This window comes from Balaenoptera acutorostrata, chromosome 8, assembly GCF_949987535.1.
Source record: "Balaenoptera acutorostrata chromosome 8, mBalAcu1.1, whole genome shotgun sequence".
Lineage (NCBI taxonomy): Eukaryota > Metazoa > Chordata > Mammalia > Artiodactyla > Balaenopteridae > Balaenoptera > Balaenoptera acutorostrata.
In genome coordinates, this window is record NC_080071.1 from 84,885,881 (window position 1) to 84,901,813 (window position 15,933).

Sequence of the window (15,933 nt, forward strand, 5' to 3'; positions counted from 1 at the left end):
CAGACCAGGGCTCGAACCCGTGTCCCCTGCATTGGCAGGCAGATTCTCAACCACTGCGCCACCAGGGAAGCCCCTGGAGAACTTTTTTGTAGTGGACACTTTTGTTCCCTCTCTAACATCTCCTGCCCTCTTCCCTCCTACTGGAATTTGCAGATTCAAAAGCAAATAAGTGTTAATGATTTAAGTCAATTCGAATTAGGTTTCCTGTTATTTCAACCCAAAGCATCCAACACCACTGTTCATCTTTGTGTCCCTATTAATAGCCTGGAACATCTTGAGGGTGTGCAATATATTCTTGTGGATGAAGAAAAAAATGAGAGAAGAAAATCAGGAAGAAAGGAAGGGAGGAGGGAAGGGGGAAGGGAAGGAAAGAGAAAGAAAATTTACAAATCAACAGAGAATGAAAATTACAGAAAAATAAAAGCTTGTTGATATGAGCTAACAGATGTTAGCTCATATCAACTTTCACCCTCCTCCATTTGGGGAGACAAGCAGAAGTGACTGCTTTGATTTGTTTACAGGGAACTCTAAGAAAGAATGAAGAGAAAATAAATTAGAATTAAATATCAGCCACTCTGAATTTAGAGGAAAATAACCCATAAAGACCATGGGCCCAAATCTTATTTCATATATCCCTATTTCTTGTTTTATTTGTATTCTGTCTTCATATCTAAATCAGAAACTTATTTTGCAAGGAGAAAGTCTCTATAATTGGCATAACTGAGTTCATACAATGTCCAAAATGACCTACACCAAGAAAGGGCTGCAAAACGCATTAGATGAGGATGACAATATAATGAATGTTTCTCCCTTCTGTTAGTGTGTAAAAACAATGGGCCTTTAGCTAAAGTGAGAAAACATAACTGTATTTCTAATGAAATACACAACTGATCAAATAAACACAAAATAGAAGTATAGAAAATAGATACATATGATGCTAATTTTAAATATATTTAAATTCAAATCGGGAGGTCTTATTAGATAAGTGGGGTCGCTGGAACCCACTTCTAAGACTGGCCACTTCACATGTGCATGAAATGGTAGGAGTTGAGGAAGTTGAGGGTTTCCTGCTACACCTTCAGTTCAGAAACTCTCCTCTCTGTCCCATAAAACTGTAAATCAACCACATCCTTTCTGAGAGCTACGGGACGACCACTGGCACGCCTGAACACAGGAATCTCAAAGAGAGTAAAGTAAAAATGGTCCCGGTTTACGAATCATTAACTCCTTCTTAGAGACTAGGTGTTTGATGGTTTCTGCCCTCACAATTGGGAAGAAGACAGCAAGGGCCTTAGATGCCGGGCCAAGTGCCTCACTCAGGAGGAGGTGAGATTTGGGAACCGGAGCATCACTTGGCGAGCAGGTCCAGGTGAGATGCTGGTGGGGCCCACAGGGAAGGGTGAAGAAACGGGGCAGCTGGACAGCTACCAAGCTGCAGAATGAAGGCAAAGGCACCCTCAGCATAAACAGTAAGGGAACGGAAAGGGAGGGGATTGGAAAGAAACGTCACATGCTTAACTAGCCCTATTCACCAGCAACACCCAAAGCCTGCCTGGTGGCCAAAAGGAGCATCCCCTTCTGGAGACCATCCCTCAAGACCTAGCTTAGGACCCTGGCTCGGCCCAGCGATGCTGAGAGGGTGTAGAGGAAGACAACCAGGTAAATCTAGCGTAAAGGCAGACAGACCGAGACCCAAACAGGAGCCCTGTGTAAATAACTTCTAATTTTCCTGCTTTTCCTTCTTATCTCTTTCCCCACACATCTTCCCTTGGTGTTTCTCTTCCATGTTATTTCCCTTCTTAGAAATGACCACTAATCACAAACTTTATAAAAAGTTTTAAATAAAAAAAAAAAAAAAAAAAGTTTTAAATAAAAGATAAATGTTGTCAGATGTCCCAAACCTCTGGTTATGTGTCAGTTTATTTGTTACGGCATTGCTGCTATTTTGCTTTAAAACTGTAAGCACCATGTAGCTGGGGACCATCTCTGTGGAATGGATGTTGTACAGGGTCCACATGGCTGTACAGGAACTCATTGGACATTTCATGGTTTGTCCCATATATATTTGTTACAAGGCATATGACTTCTCATTGTAGACTGTCCTTTCTTTCTTAAAGAAAACCAAATTTGAGAATCCAAGCAGTATATCTGGGATGAAATTATGATGCTGTTAGTACACTCTCCTCATCCTTCTGGTTTTCAGAAGCAAAGAGAAGATTCTAATTCAATTAAACAAGGTAAATCCTTGACTCTTGGACTTTTAGGTAAGAGGATGCCTGAGATATAATGACCCAGGTTAAGGCCTATGAAAGAGGCAGAAACTGAAACCTGCAGAAGAGAAACTTGCTTAAATGCCATGACACAAACAGCCAACCAGTTTTAAGAGCTGTCTCTGGTCACTGAGAAGCAGTGGACTCTAGTGGGAATGAGCACAGGCTGTGGAGCCAGAGTGATGAAATTCAAATCCAGGCTCTGCCAGTGACGCACTGGGGACCCTGGGACAGGTTGAGCCTCCCTGTGCCTCAACTAGCTCATCTGTGAAATGGGGCTACAGATGACACTTGATCTGCTGAGTCGTCCTGAGGATTAAATGGCTCAGTACCATGAAAAGTACATAGGTGAATGCTTACTTATTGTACTAATAAACATTAGCTTTTTACTAGCATCTATTTCTGTAGTATTAGTATTTTATTATGATTTTTGTCATCATCAGATCACCATTTCATGAAGGCTTTGAGGCCTTTGGTGAGTAGGCCCGGAAGTGAGTCAATCCAAAAGAGGACAAGCACTTCCTGTAGGACACGACACCACATACCATGCTGTCTGAAGGGCACACATCTGACGCGAAAATGACAGAGCCCAACCTTTGCTTAGATGTCAACCTCCTGGTCAGCTGTGTGGCAAACCCAGTCTAACCCCCGCAGTGCCAGCTGACCACACACATCATTTCCCCACATCTCTCACTTCCCTACCGTGTCTCCATTTACGTCACTTATGTTGCTCTGTCCACACCCTCCTCTCTGGTTCAGGTCCTCAACCTCAAAGCACATCCAGGCGCCACTTTCATGTAAATTACACATGAAATCTAAAGTGCAGGCTCTTGTTCCCACCAGTAAGCTGAGTGCCTGAACCAAAATCTTTGGAAAGAAGGTCCAGAAATCTGCCCTCCAGTGGTTTCTGTTACACATACGAGTATCGGAAGCACTCTCAATTTATCTGGGCACTCACCTCATGCCTCCTACTTGACTATAAATTGCTTTACTCACTCACAACACCTACTTTGATTCCTTTCACTGCAATTCTATGTACACAGTAGGTTAGTAGGTTTTCAATGACTATTAATTAACTAAATGTTTGCTAACAAGCCAAAGCCACCTTAGGATCCCATCATGTTAGGCAGGGGAAGACGGGCAAGATAAGCCATCGTCTCCGCTGCAAAATCTGACACAGCCTCTGATACTCTAAACAGCTCCAACAAGCGTCCTAATGGTATGCGGTGGATTGTACAGTTAAATAACTCCACTCCAAAAAAAAAAAAAAAAAAAAAGTGGCAGCAGTAGAGGAGAATGCACAAAGACCCAGCTGCCTGCAACATGAATAGCCTGGCGGGGCCATCCCACCAGAACCCACAGAGAATACAGATCAGAGGGAAACGGGAAATCTGAGAACTGCCAGGGCCTCGACCTCGCCAACCATAATCCATTTTCAACTCCCCTTTCCTTTGCTTCCCCTCGCCTCTGTCCCTCCCCAAACCTAAAGTTATACAGCACAACTTGAGAGCTGTAAGGCAAAAAGAACCGCCACTGTGTGGAGACGAAGGGTCCCAATGCTGGCTCTGCAGCTGGGCCCCAGCTACATTGTGCTCATTATTCCTGGCAGGCCTGAGCCAGGAGGGAGATCCTTCTGCAGCTGGCATTTTGTGAGCTAAATTACTCGCAAGAATCAGAGAGGAAACACTGCACTTTGTTCCTGGGGATGATCTAGAAAAAAAAAAAAAAATGGCGGAGGCCTGAAGATTTTTAAACAGAAATTTCAAGGCTCAAAAATCTACCTTTGTTTTGTTGTTTTGAAACCAAAGAATATGACTCTGAACACAAAGGTGACATTGTCCCTGAGAATGAAAGGCTGTAACTCCAGGATGTTTGCAATTAAAATTTAAATATGTAAAGTGGATTATTGTACGCAATTTGAAGAATGATACATTAGAGGTTTTCTTCCTTGAAACAGAATCAAAAAGCTGGAAAGTACCTCAAGAAGTGTTGGCCCAGATCCCTGATTCCAGGATTATGATTATCTACACCTGGAATCTCCTCTTCAAGATTTCTAGGGCTGAAGAGGTTATAAATTTTTTATAGCCCGGTGGAAGTGGTTTTCACGTTGAACACAGAAGTTCTTCCCTGTATCCAGCTGAAATCATTGCTGACCTCCCTTTGTCTAAGTAGCCCCACAGACTGATGCCAGGGCAACCCTCACTCTCTTTGGCATGCTCTTCTGAATTCCTTCTATTTCTTTTTCAGCATCCCTCTAGAAGTAAAATAAATAAACATGACCTAAAGCAGTACACAGAAAAAAATTACTCCGTGAATCTTGAACCCTATATTCCTTGTCAGAAATATTATAGCTTTTATTCTCCTAGCAAATCAAATATTTCTCTCTCTCTCTCTCTCTCTCTCTCTCACACACACACACACACACACACACACACACACACATCTCTTTTGTATCTGGATTGCATTGCTAGGTCTTTTTATTTTGTAATTGCATTTTCCCTCACATTTAAACATGCTCTGTAGACTTTATCAAACTTCTCCTTATACTGGTCTCTAATTGACTTCATCTTGCTTTTGAGGGACCATTTTTCCCAACAGGAACAGAATTCAAAATGACTTTAGGAAATCCCTAAAGGAAATATAACCCAATTTGATTTCTTATCACTTTCAAATTTAATGAGTAGTTTTATAATTCCTTTATATCACCAGTTCACCAAAAGCATTGCATACAATGGGACTGAAGGCAATTCTGTGGGTCCACTCTCTCCCACTGAAGCAGAGCCACTGGCCACTGCTTTCTGGAAGCTGGAAGTTCACCTTAGCAGAATTACCATTTAAAAACACTTTTTCAAATGGAGTCATATAACTCACTTGTCTAAATCCCTCTGATACTTCTCCATAGTACTTAGAACAAAATCTAAACTCCTTGCCATGACATCAAGGCTCCCTACAGCAGGACGCACACCAGACTCCACTACAAACCACAACTTTCTCACCTTCCCAGGTTCACTGACCCATTGTTTTCCGTCTAAAATGCACAAGACCATTTCCACCTCTGGGAATTAGCCCTCCTGCTCCTTCTGTCTGACAGATTCTTCTCCAAGTTCTTCACACACTGGCTTTCTCACCAGCCAATGTTTGTTCATCTGTGCTTATTCCTCCCTCCTCCTTCAACTACCAGTTAAGCCCCATAAAGATGCTGGGTGGGGTCTTGCTCTCAGTGCCTCCTGTGCCGGGCAGACACTGAGCGCCCAGAGTATTTGTGGGATGAATGGACGTGTGTGAGGTTTTGTGCACACACTCAAGATTGCTGCAGGCTCCACTCGGACCACAGCTATGCAAGAACTGGGGAGGGGACGGAATACTGCAGCAGGAAAGATCAATGGATCTTTGCTTCCCTAACCTGGAAAGCAATAAGGAAAGGAGCATACCTACAGGTTATAAAAGAAATCCACAAGCAAACATGCATTTTCCTGCCCGTTAACTTAATTTCACTACTCAAAACAAATTTCTGATGACAAAATATGCATAAGACATATTTTCTTTGTTACCTCTAAACCGATGACTATATTCATCAACACATGCAAAAAAGAATACTGTGTGAGAAAGAAGCCAAAAGCTTACCAAAATTATGCATTACATTTCTAGTTTTCTTTCCATGTCAGCATTATGGTTTACATAAATGAGAAGAAACGTTTTTTAAATGGATTCTGAGGCATGAATATTGGCATAAATTTTGAGAGCTGAAGCAAAACAAAAATGTAAAAATTACTCCCAAAGGATTTGGAAGTACAACCATTGAGAAACTTGTTTTGTTTTTTGAGCTTTAAGATATACTTTATTCAGACTGCAAATACAAAGGGAGGAATTATCATTAAGGACAGGACTTTTCTTGTCAGGTGCAAAGTTCCATAGGAATACAGAAAATATGGTAAGAGTTGACAGCAGTGAGCTGTTTGTGGTGAAGCTTTCCAGGGAGCAGGAGGCCAGACAGCTACTCAGAAGGCTGCTGATCAGGGGTCTGAAGACCCTGGGGCATCACAGGGGTCGAAAAAAGGATGCATGCAGGGAGATGAGAAAATGGAGGCCAAGGGAGTGAGTTATCTGCCCAAGATGACACAAAGCACAATTGGCTGAGTCAGGATTTGACCCCAGAGCCTGCGTTCTTCATCACTATGCTGAATTTCTTCCAATAAGGCTCTTCTTAACACAGACTATGTGGGATACATACAGGAGCACGTTGCTGGCAATTAACATGGACCTGCTGGACCGTCAGATAAAACAGACCTTCAAGATGGTGGAGGAGTAAGATGCAGAGATCACCTCCCTCCCCACAAATACATCAAAAATACATCTACATGCGGAACAACTCCCACAGAACACCTACTGAACGCTGGCAGAAGACCTCAGACCTCCCAAAAGAGGAGGAGCGAAAACCAAAGCTGAACCCCAGGAGCCGTGAGAACAAAGAAGAGAAAGGGAAATTTCTCCATGTGGCATCAAGGAGCATGGATTAAATCCCCAGAGTCAACTTGAGGCACCCTGCATCTGTGGAATACCTGAATAGACAACAAATAGACCCAAAATTGAGGCAGTGGACTTTGGGAGCAACCGTAGACTTGGGGATTCCTGTCGGCGACTGACTTGTTTCTGATTTTTATGTTTATCTTAGTATAGATTTTAGCGCTTGTTATCATTGGTAGATTTGTTTATTGGTTTGGTTGCTCTCTTCTTTCTCTTTTTTAATTACATTCTTATTTTTTATTTTAATTATTGTTTTATTTTTTAATTTGATTATTTTATTTTATTTTATTCTATTTTATTTTATTTATTTATTATTTTTAATTATTTTTTTTTCTTTCTTTTTTTTTTTTTTTTTAAATATATATGCTAGGTATTATCTTTTTTAATTTTATTTATTTATGGCTGTGTTGGGTCCTCGCCTCTGTGCGAGGGCTTTCTCCAGTTGCGGCAAGCGGGGGCCACTCCTCATCGCGGTGCGCGGGCCTCTCACCATCGCGGCCTCTCCCGCTGCGGAGCACAGGCTCCAGACGCACAGGCTCAGTAATTGTGGCTCACGGGCCCAGCTACTCCACGGCACGTGGGATCTTCCCAGACCAGGGCCCGAACCCGTGTCCCCTGCATTGGCAGGCAGACTCTCAACCACTGCGCCACCAGGGAAGCCCCTTTCTTTCTTGTTTTCTCCCTTTTCTTCTGAGCCATGTGGCTAACAAGGTCCTGGTGCTCTGGCCTGATGTCAGGCCTGAGCCTCTGACGTGGGAGAGCTGAGTTCAGGACATTGGACCACCAGAGACCTCCCAGCTGCATGTAATATCAATTGGCAACAGCTCTCCCAGAGATCTCCATCTCAATGCTAAGACCCAGCTCCACTCAATGACCAGCAAGCTCCAATGCTGGACACCCCATACCAAACAACTAGCAAGACAGGAACACAATCCCACCCACTAGCGGAGAGGCTGCCTACAATCATAATAAGTTCACAGACACCCCAAAACACACCACCAAACGTGCTCCTGCCCACCAGAAAGACAAAATCCATCCTCATCCACCAGAACACAGGCTCCATTTCCCTCCAGCAGGAGGCCTACACAGCCCAATGAACCAACCATACCCACTGGGGGCAGACACCAAAAACAACGGGAACTACGAACCTGCAGCCTACAAAAAGGGGACCCCAAACACAGTAAGTTAAGCAAAATGAAAAGACAGATAAATACGCAGCAGATGAAGAAGCAAAGTAAAAACCCACCAGACCAAACAAATGAAGAGGAAACAAGAAAATGAATTCAGAGTAATGATAGTAAAGATGATCCAAAATCTTGGAAACAGAATGGAGAAAATACAAGAAACGTTTAACAAGGGCCTAGAAGAACTAAAGACCAAACAAACAATGATGAACAGCACAATAAATGAAATTAAAAATTCTCTAGAAGGAATCAATAGCAGAATAACTGAGGCAGAAGAACAGATAAGTGACCTGGAAGATAAAACAGTGGAAATAACTACCACAGGGCAGAATAAAGAAAAAAACATGAAAAGAATTGAGGACAGTCTCAGAGACCTCTGGGACAACATTAAACGCACAAACATTCGAATTCTAGGGGTCGCAGAAGAAGAAGAGAAAAAGAAAGGGTCTGAGAAAATATTTGAAGAGATTATAGTTGAAAACTTCCCTATTATGGGAAAGGAAACAGTCAGTCAAGTCCAGGAAGCACAGAGTCCCATACAGGATAAATCCAAGAAGACATATGCCGAGACACATATTAATCAAACTATCAAAAATTAAATACAAAGAAAAAATATTAAAAGCAGAATGGGAAAAGCAACAAATAACATACAAGGGAATCCCCATAAAGTTAACAGCTGATCTTTCAGCAGAAACTCTGCAAGCCAGAAGGGAGTGGCAGGACATATATAAACTGATGAAAGGGAAAAACCTACAATCAAGATTACTATATCCAGCAAGGATCTCATTCAGATTCGATGGAGAAATTAAAACATTTACGGACAAGAAAACCTAAGAGAATTCAGCACCACCAAACCAGCTTTACAGAAATGCTAAAGGAATTTCTCTAGGCAGGAAACACAAGAGAGGGACAAGACTACAATAACAAACCCCAAACAATTAAGAAAATGTTAATAGGAACATACATATCAATAATTACCTTAAATGTAAATGGATTAAATGCTCCAACCCAAAAAAACAGACTGGCTGAATGGATACAAAAACAACACCCGTATATATGCTGTCTACAAGACAGCCACTTCACACCTAGGGACACATACAGACTGAAAGTGAGGGGATGGAAAAAGATATTCCATGCAAATGGAAATCAAAGGAAAGTTGGAGTAGCAACTCTAATATCAGACAAAATAGACTTTAAAATAAAGACTATTACATGAGACAAAGAAGGACACTACATAGTGTTCAAGGGATCAATCCAAGAAGAAGATATAACAATTGTAAATATTTATGCACCCAACATAGGAGCACCTCAATACATAAGGCAAATGCTAACAGCCAAAAAAGGGGAAATCAAAAGTAACACAATAGTAGTATGGGACTTTAACACCTCACTTTCACCAATGGATAGATCATCCAAAATGAAAATAAATAAGGAAACACAAGCGTCAAAAGACACATTAAACAAGATGGACTTAATTGCTATTTATAGGACATTCCATCCAAAAATAACAGAATACACTTTCTTCTCAAGTGCTCATGGAACATTCTCCAGGATAGATCACACCTTGGGTCACAAATCAAGCCTTGGTAAATTTAAGAAAATTGAAATTGTATCAAGTATTTTTTCTGACTAAAACACTATAAGACCAGATATCAATTACAGGAAAAAAAACTGTAAAAAATGCAAACACATGGAGGCTAAACAATATACTACTAAATCACAAAGAGATCAAAGAGGAAATCAAAGAGGAAATCAGAAGATACTTAAAAAAAAATGACAATGAAAACACAATGACCCAAAACCTATGTGATGCAGCAAAAGCAGTTCTAAAAGGGAAGTTTATAGCAGTACAATCCTACCTCAAGAAACCAGAAAAATCTCAAATAAACAACCTAATCTTACACCTAAAGCAATTAGAGAAAGAAGAACAAAAAAAAAAAACCAAAGTTAGCACAGGGAAAGAAATAATAAAACTCAGATCAGAAAGAAATGAAAAAGAAATGAAGGACACAATAGCAAACATCAATAAAACCAAAAGCTAGTTCTTTGAGAAGATAAACAAAATTGATAAACTGTTAGCCAGACTCATCAAGAAAAAAGGGAAAAGACTCAAAGCAACAGAATTAGAAATAAAAAAGGATAAGTAACAACTGACACTGCAAAAATACAAAGAATCATGAGAGATTACTACAAGCAACTCTATGCCAATAAAATGGACAACTTGGAGGAAATGGACAAATTCTTAGAAAAGCACAAACTTCTGAGACTGAACCAGGAAGAAACAGAAAATAAAAACAGACCAATCACAAGCACTGAAATTGAGACTGGGATTAAAAATCTTCCAACAAACAAAAGCCAAGGACCAGATGGCTTCACAGACATATTCTATCAAACTTTTAGAGAAGAGCTAACACCTATCCTTCTCAAACTCTTCCAAAATATAGCAGACAGAGGAACACTCCCAAACTCATTCTACAAGACCACCATCACCCTGATAACAAAACCAGACAAAGATGTCACACAAAAAGAAAACTACAGACCAATAACACTGATGAACATAGATGCAAAATCCTCAACAAAATACTAGCAAACAGAATCCAACAGCACATGAAAAGGATCATACACCATGATCAAGTGGGGTTTATCCCAGGAATGCAAGGATTCTTCAATATATGCAAATCAATCAATGTGATAGGGGCTTCCCTGGTGGCGCAGTGGTTGAGAATCTGCCTGCCAATGCAGGGGACACGGGTTCGAGCCCTGGTCTGGGAAGATCCCACATGCCGCAGAGCAACTAGATCTGTGAGCCACAATTACTGAGCCTGCGCGTCTGGAGCCTGTGCTCCGCAACAAAGGAGGCTGTGATAGTGAGAGGCCCGCGCACCGCGATGAAGAGTGGCCCCCGCTTGCCGCAACTAGAGAAAGCCCTCGCACAGAAACAAAGACCCAACACAGCCATAAATAAATAAATAAATAAAATTAAAATCTCAAGCAAAAAAAAAAAAAAAAAAAAAAAATCAATGTGATAAACCATGTTAAAAAACTGAAGGATAAAAGCCATATGATAATCTCAATACATGCAGAAAAAGCTTTCGACAAAATTCAACACTCATTTATCATAAAAACTCTCCAGAAAGTAGGCATAAAGGGAACTTACCTCAACGTAATAAAGGCCATATATGACAAACCACAGCCAACATTGTTCTCAATGGTGAAAAACTGAAACCATTTCCACTAAAATCAGGAACAAGACAAGGGTGCCCACTCTCACCACTACTATTCAACATAGTTTTGGAAGTTTTAGCCACAGCAATCAGAGAAGAAAAAGAAATAAAAGGAATCCAAATTGGAAAAGAAGAAGTAAAGCTGTCACTGGCTGCAGATGACATGATACTATACATAGAGAATCCTAAACATGCTACCAGAAAACTACTAGAGCTAATCAATAAATTTGGTAAAGTAGCAGGATACAAAATTAATGCACAGAAATCTCCTGCATTCCTATACACTAATGATGAAAAATCTGAAAGAGAAATTAAGGAAATATTCCCAACAAAAAAATAAAACACCTAGAATAAACCTACCTAAGGAGACAAAAGACCTGTATGCAGAAAACAATAAGACACTGATGAAAGAAATTAAAGATGATACAAACAGATGGAGAGACATACCATGTTCTTGGATTGGAAGAATCAACAATGTGAAAATGACTATACTACCCAAAGCAATCTACAGGTTCAATGCAATCCCTGTCAAACTACCAATGGCATTTTTCTAAGAACTAGAACAAAAAATGTCACAATATGTTTGGAACCACAAAAGACCCCAGATAGCCAAAGCAATCTTGAGAACGAAAAATGGAGCTGGAGGAATCAGGCTCCCTGACTTCAGACTATACTACAAAGCTACAGTAACCAAGACCGTACGGTACTGGCACAAAAACAGAAATATAGATCAATGGAACAGGATAGAAAGCCCAGAGATAAACCCATGCACACATGGTCACCTTATATTTGATGAAGGAGGCAAGAATATACAGTTGAGAAAAGACAGCCTTTTCAATAAGTGGTGCTAGGAAAACTGGACAGCTACATGTAAAAGAATGAAATTAGAACACTCCCTAACACCATACACAAAAATAAACTCAAAATGGATTAAAGACCTAAATGTAAGGCCAGACACTATAAAACTCTTAGAGGAAAACACAGGAAGAACAATCTTTGACATAAATCACAGCAAGATCTTTTTTGACCCACCTCCTAGAAAAATGGAAATAAAAACAAAAATATACAAATGGGACCAAATGAAACTTAAATGCTTTTGCACAGCAAAGAAAACCATAAACAGGACGAAAAGACAACCCTCAGAATGGGAGAAAATATTTGCAAATGAAGCAACTGACAAAGGATTAATCTCCAAAATATACAAGCAGCTCATGCAGCTCAATATCTGAAAAACAAACAGCCCAATCCAAAAATGGGCAGAAGATCTAAATAGACATTTCTCCAAAGAAGATATACAGACGGCCAACAAACACATGAAAGGATGCTCAACATCACTAATCATTAGAGAAATGCAAATCAAAAATACAATGCAGTATCACCTCACACCAGTCAGAATGGCCATCACCAAAAAATCTACAAACAATAAATGCTGGAGAGGGTGTGGAGAAGAGGGAACCCTCTTGCACTGTTGGTAGGAATGTAAATTGATACAGCCACTATGGAGTACAGTATGGAGGTTCCTTGAAAAACTAAAAATAGAAGTACCATATGACCCAGCAATCCCACTCCTGGGCATATACCCTGAGAAAACCATAATTCAAAAAGAGTCATGTACCAAAATGTTCATTGCAGCTCTACTTACAATAGCCAGGACATGGAAGCAACCTAAGTGTCCATCGACAGATGAATGGATAAAGAAGATGTGGCACATATATACAATGGAATATTACTCAGCCATAAAAAGAAATGAAATTGAGTTATTTGTAGTGAGGTGGATGGACCTAGGGACTGTCATACAGAGTGAATTAAGTCAGAAAGAGAAAAAAAAATACTGTATGCAAACACATATATATGGAATCTAAAAAAAATAATGGTTCTGATGAATGGTTCTGGAATAAAGACGCAGACATAGAGAATGAATTTGAGTACATGCGGAGAGGAAAGGGTAAGCTGGGACGAAGTGGGAGAGTGGCATGGACACTACCAAATGTAAAATAGATAGCTAGTGGGAAGCAGCTGCATAGCACAGGGAGATCAGCTCGGTGCTTTGTGACCACCTAGAGGGGTGGGGTAGGGAGGGTGGGAGGGAGATGCAAGAGGGAGGGGATGTGGGTATATATGTATACATATAGCTGATTCACTTTATTATACAGCAGAAACTAACACAACATTGTAAAGCAATTATACTCCAATAAAGATGTTAAAAAAAAAAAAAGAAAATACGGCGAGATTACTATTTCATTCACACATACCAAACTTATGTCTTTATGTGAACCCCAAAATGATGAAGAGTGCTATATCATCAAGAAAAATAAAGCAGGGTATGGATTCAGACTACCGTCACTCAATGAGCTTATTCTGTTAGTCGTTTGATATTTTCATCCCTAAAAAAGTTATCACTTTGAACAAGAGCCTTAAGGGTATACATCCTTTTGTGTGTCCCACCAGGAGGTTCCCTGATGGCCACGTGCCTCATACCTTGCAGCCACCGTGAGTCCTGGTCTTCATCAGGGGCGTGGTGGTGCACAGCTCAATGGCCTCAGGCTCATGGAAAATAACTGCTGGCAGAGGTTCCTTTTTCAGTGTGAGGACATTCAACTTAGACTTCAGCATGGTCTGAAAGTGCTGGAAAGCAGAAAATAAAAATAAGTCAAACAGAGTTAAATCATTTGGAATTATACAGGGTGCAACTGTACAGCAAACCCAGTAGCAAAATCTTTGTTTTATGAATTCTGTTTTACTAGAGCAGGCCAAAAGGTATCGAGTGAAATAGAAGGAAAAAACTGTCAGGATACCACCAAAATGAAACTGTGAGAGACAGCCAACCCCTACACAGATGCCATGAAAACATGGGGCGGTGGCAGAGTCACCAGGACCTTGCTCTGAGAGGTTCTTCCAAAGTGATACAAACAGATGAGATTTTAGACATGTAATCCATGCTGAATTCAGCAAAATAAGTGAAGATGTTGGGAAGGGGATGTTACAGGAGATACTTTGGGGAAAGTCTAGAGGTAATGAAAAAGGAGAAGAGCTGATGAAAAACACACACACACAGGACTTCTGTTTTCTGCCTTCTCTACTTCTGCCATGCATTGGCTATAGAACTTTAGAAAATTCGCTGTTTCTAAATGGACCATTTTATCTGCTGCCCCAGGCCAGGACTCTAAGTAAATATTCATTCTATATGCAACTCCTGTTGGCACTAGTTTTGAAATATGCCCAGAATCCAACCATGTTTAATCACCACTATCTATCTATATACCCAATCCAGTCACCATCATTGTTTGGTCTATTATAGCAGCTTCCAAACTAGTCCTGCCATTTCCAACCTTGCCACACAGCAGCCAAAGGGAATCTTTCTAAAAATCCCACCATGGCTGTCACCCTTCTGCCAAAAGTCTCCCAAGTCTTCCCCTCTTCTCACTGAAAAATTCTAAGTCCTTACTTTGGCCTTCAAACCCATGCATGATTCAGGGACCCAAAGTGGCTCTAACCTCATTTTCCATCCATTACCCTCCCATTTACTTGGGTCCAATAAATGATGAATGATAAATTCATGTCAATAATCTAAAATTTAAAAAAAATTTTAAACTTAGAACAGGATTAAACAGCAAATTAAAAAAAAAAAAAAAGGAAGAAAACCCACCATGATTCCAGAGAGAGATTCATGGAAGGAAAGAAAAAGCTTTATTGTCAGTACTTTTAATGGCACTTTTTTCTACTTTTTGAATGGAGGACATTGATTTTCATTTTGTACTGGGCCCTACAAATTATGTAGCTAAGTTTGGTACACATAAATACTCATTACTGTCTAGTCCCGTCCCCTGCTTTATTATTCTTATCACTACTTATCACCACTATGAAGTGTATTTTATTGTCTTTCACTGTCCACTAGAATATAAATGCCATATAAACAGAAGCTGTTTGAATCAATGAAGTCTCCCAAGTACCTAAAACATCACCTGAGACCTCACAGATGTCCAACGAGTATTTGTGGAAGGTAATGCAGGTAATAAAGTGCAAGAAAAATACACAGCAAAAATGTAAAAATAATGATCTGTAAACCAGGGTTCATGAAGTATACCTGATCACTACTTCATCCACTTGATCTTTCTGGACCTGCTATGGTTTGTGAAACAAACACAGTACTGAAAGAATTGAATGATGACATATATACACAAGTACATTCACCTAAATATAAATCACCAAAAACAGTTCCCATACAATTCAATATAAAGGCAGTAGAGGTTTTGAAATCTGTATCAGGACAAGGCCTGCATTTCACAAGTCCACACAGAATCTACTAGAACTCCAACTGACCACTTTGATGATCAGTTTTACATGTTAACTTGGCTAGGCTACCATGCTCAGATACTCAATCAAATACTAATCTAGGTACTGCCATGAAGGTACTTTGTGAATGTGGTTAAAGTCCATAATCAGTTGAATGGAAGTAAGGGAGATTATTTTAGATAATCTGGGTGGGCCTGATTAAATCAATTTAAAGGCCTTAATAGGTGAGCTGAGGCTTCCCTGAAAAAGAAATTCCACCTGTGAATAGCTATTTCAGTCTGTCAGAGTTCCAGCCCACCCTTCCTGACAGCCTGCCCTAAGGATTTCAAACTTGCCTAGCCAGCCCCTACAATCACATAAACCAACTCCTTGAATAAACCTCTTAATATGTATCTGCTAGTACTTCTGTCTTTCTGACTTAACCCTAACTGATAAAGC

General features: G+C 40.3%; 1 protein-coding gene across 2 annotated transcripts in view; it reads right to left on the minus strand.

Annotated features, from left to right (window-relative positions):
* Window positions 1-15,933, minus strand: part of PID1 (phosphotyrosine interaction domain containing 1) — a 249,963-nt gene that overhangs the window by 134,349 nt on the left and 99,681 nt on the right. For both annotated transcript variants that reach the window (XM_057551630.1, XM_007166701.3), the window contains one exon: window positions 13,681-13,827. In XM_057551630.1, coding sequence (XP_057407613.1) covers window positions 13,681-13,815 — 135 coding nt within the window. In that variant the 5' untranslated portion in view covers window positions 13,816-13,827. The remainder of the gene's footprint in view (window positions 1-13,680; window positions 13,828-15,933) is intronic.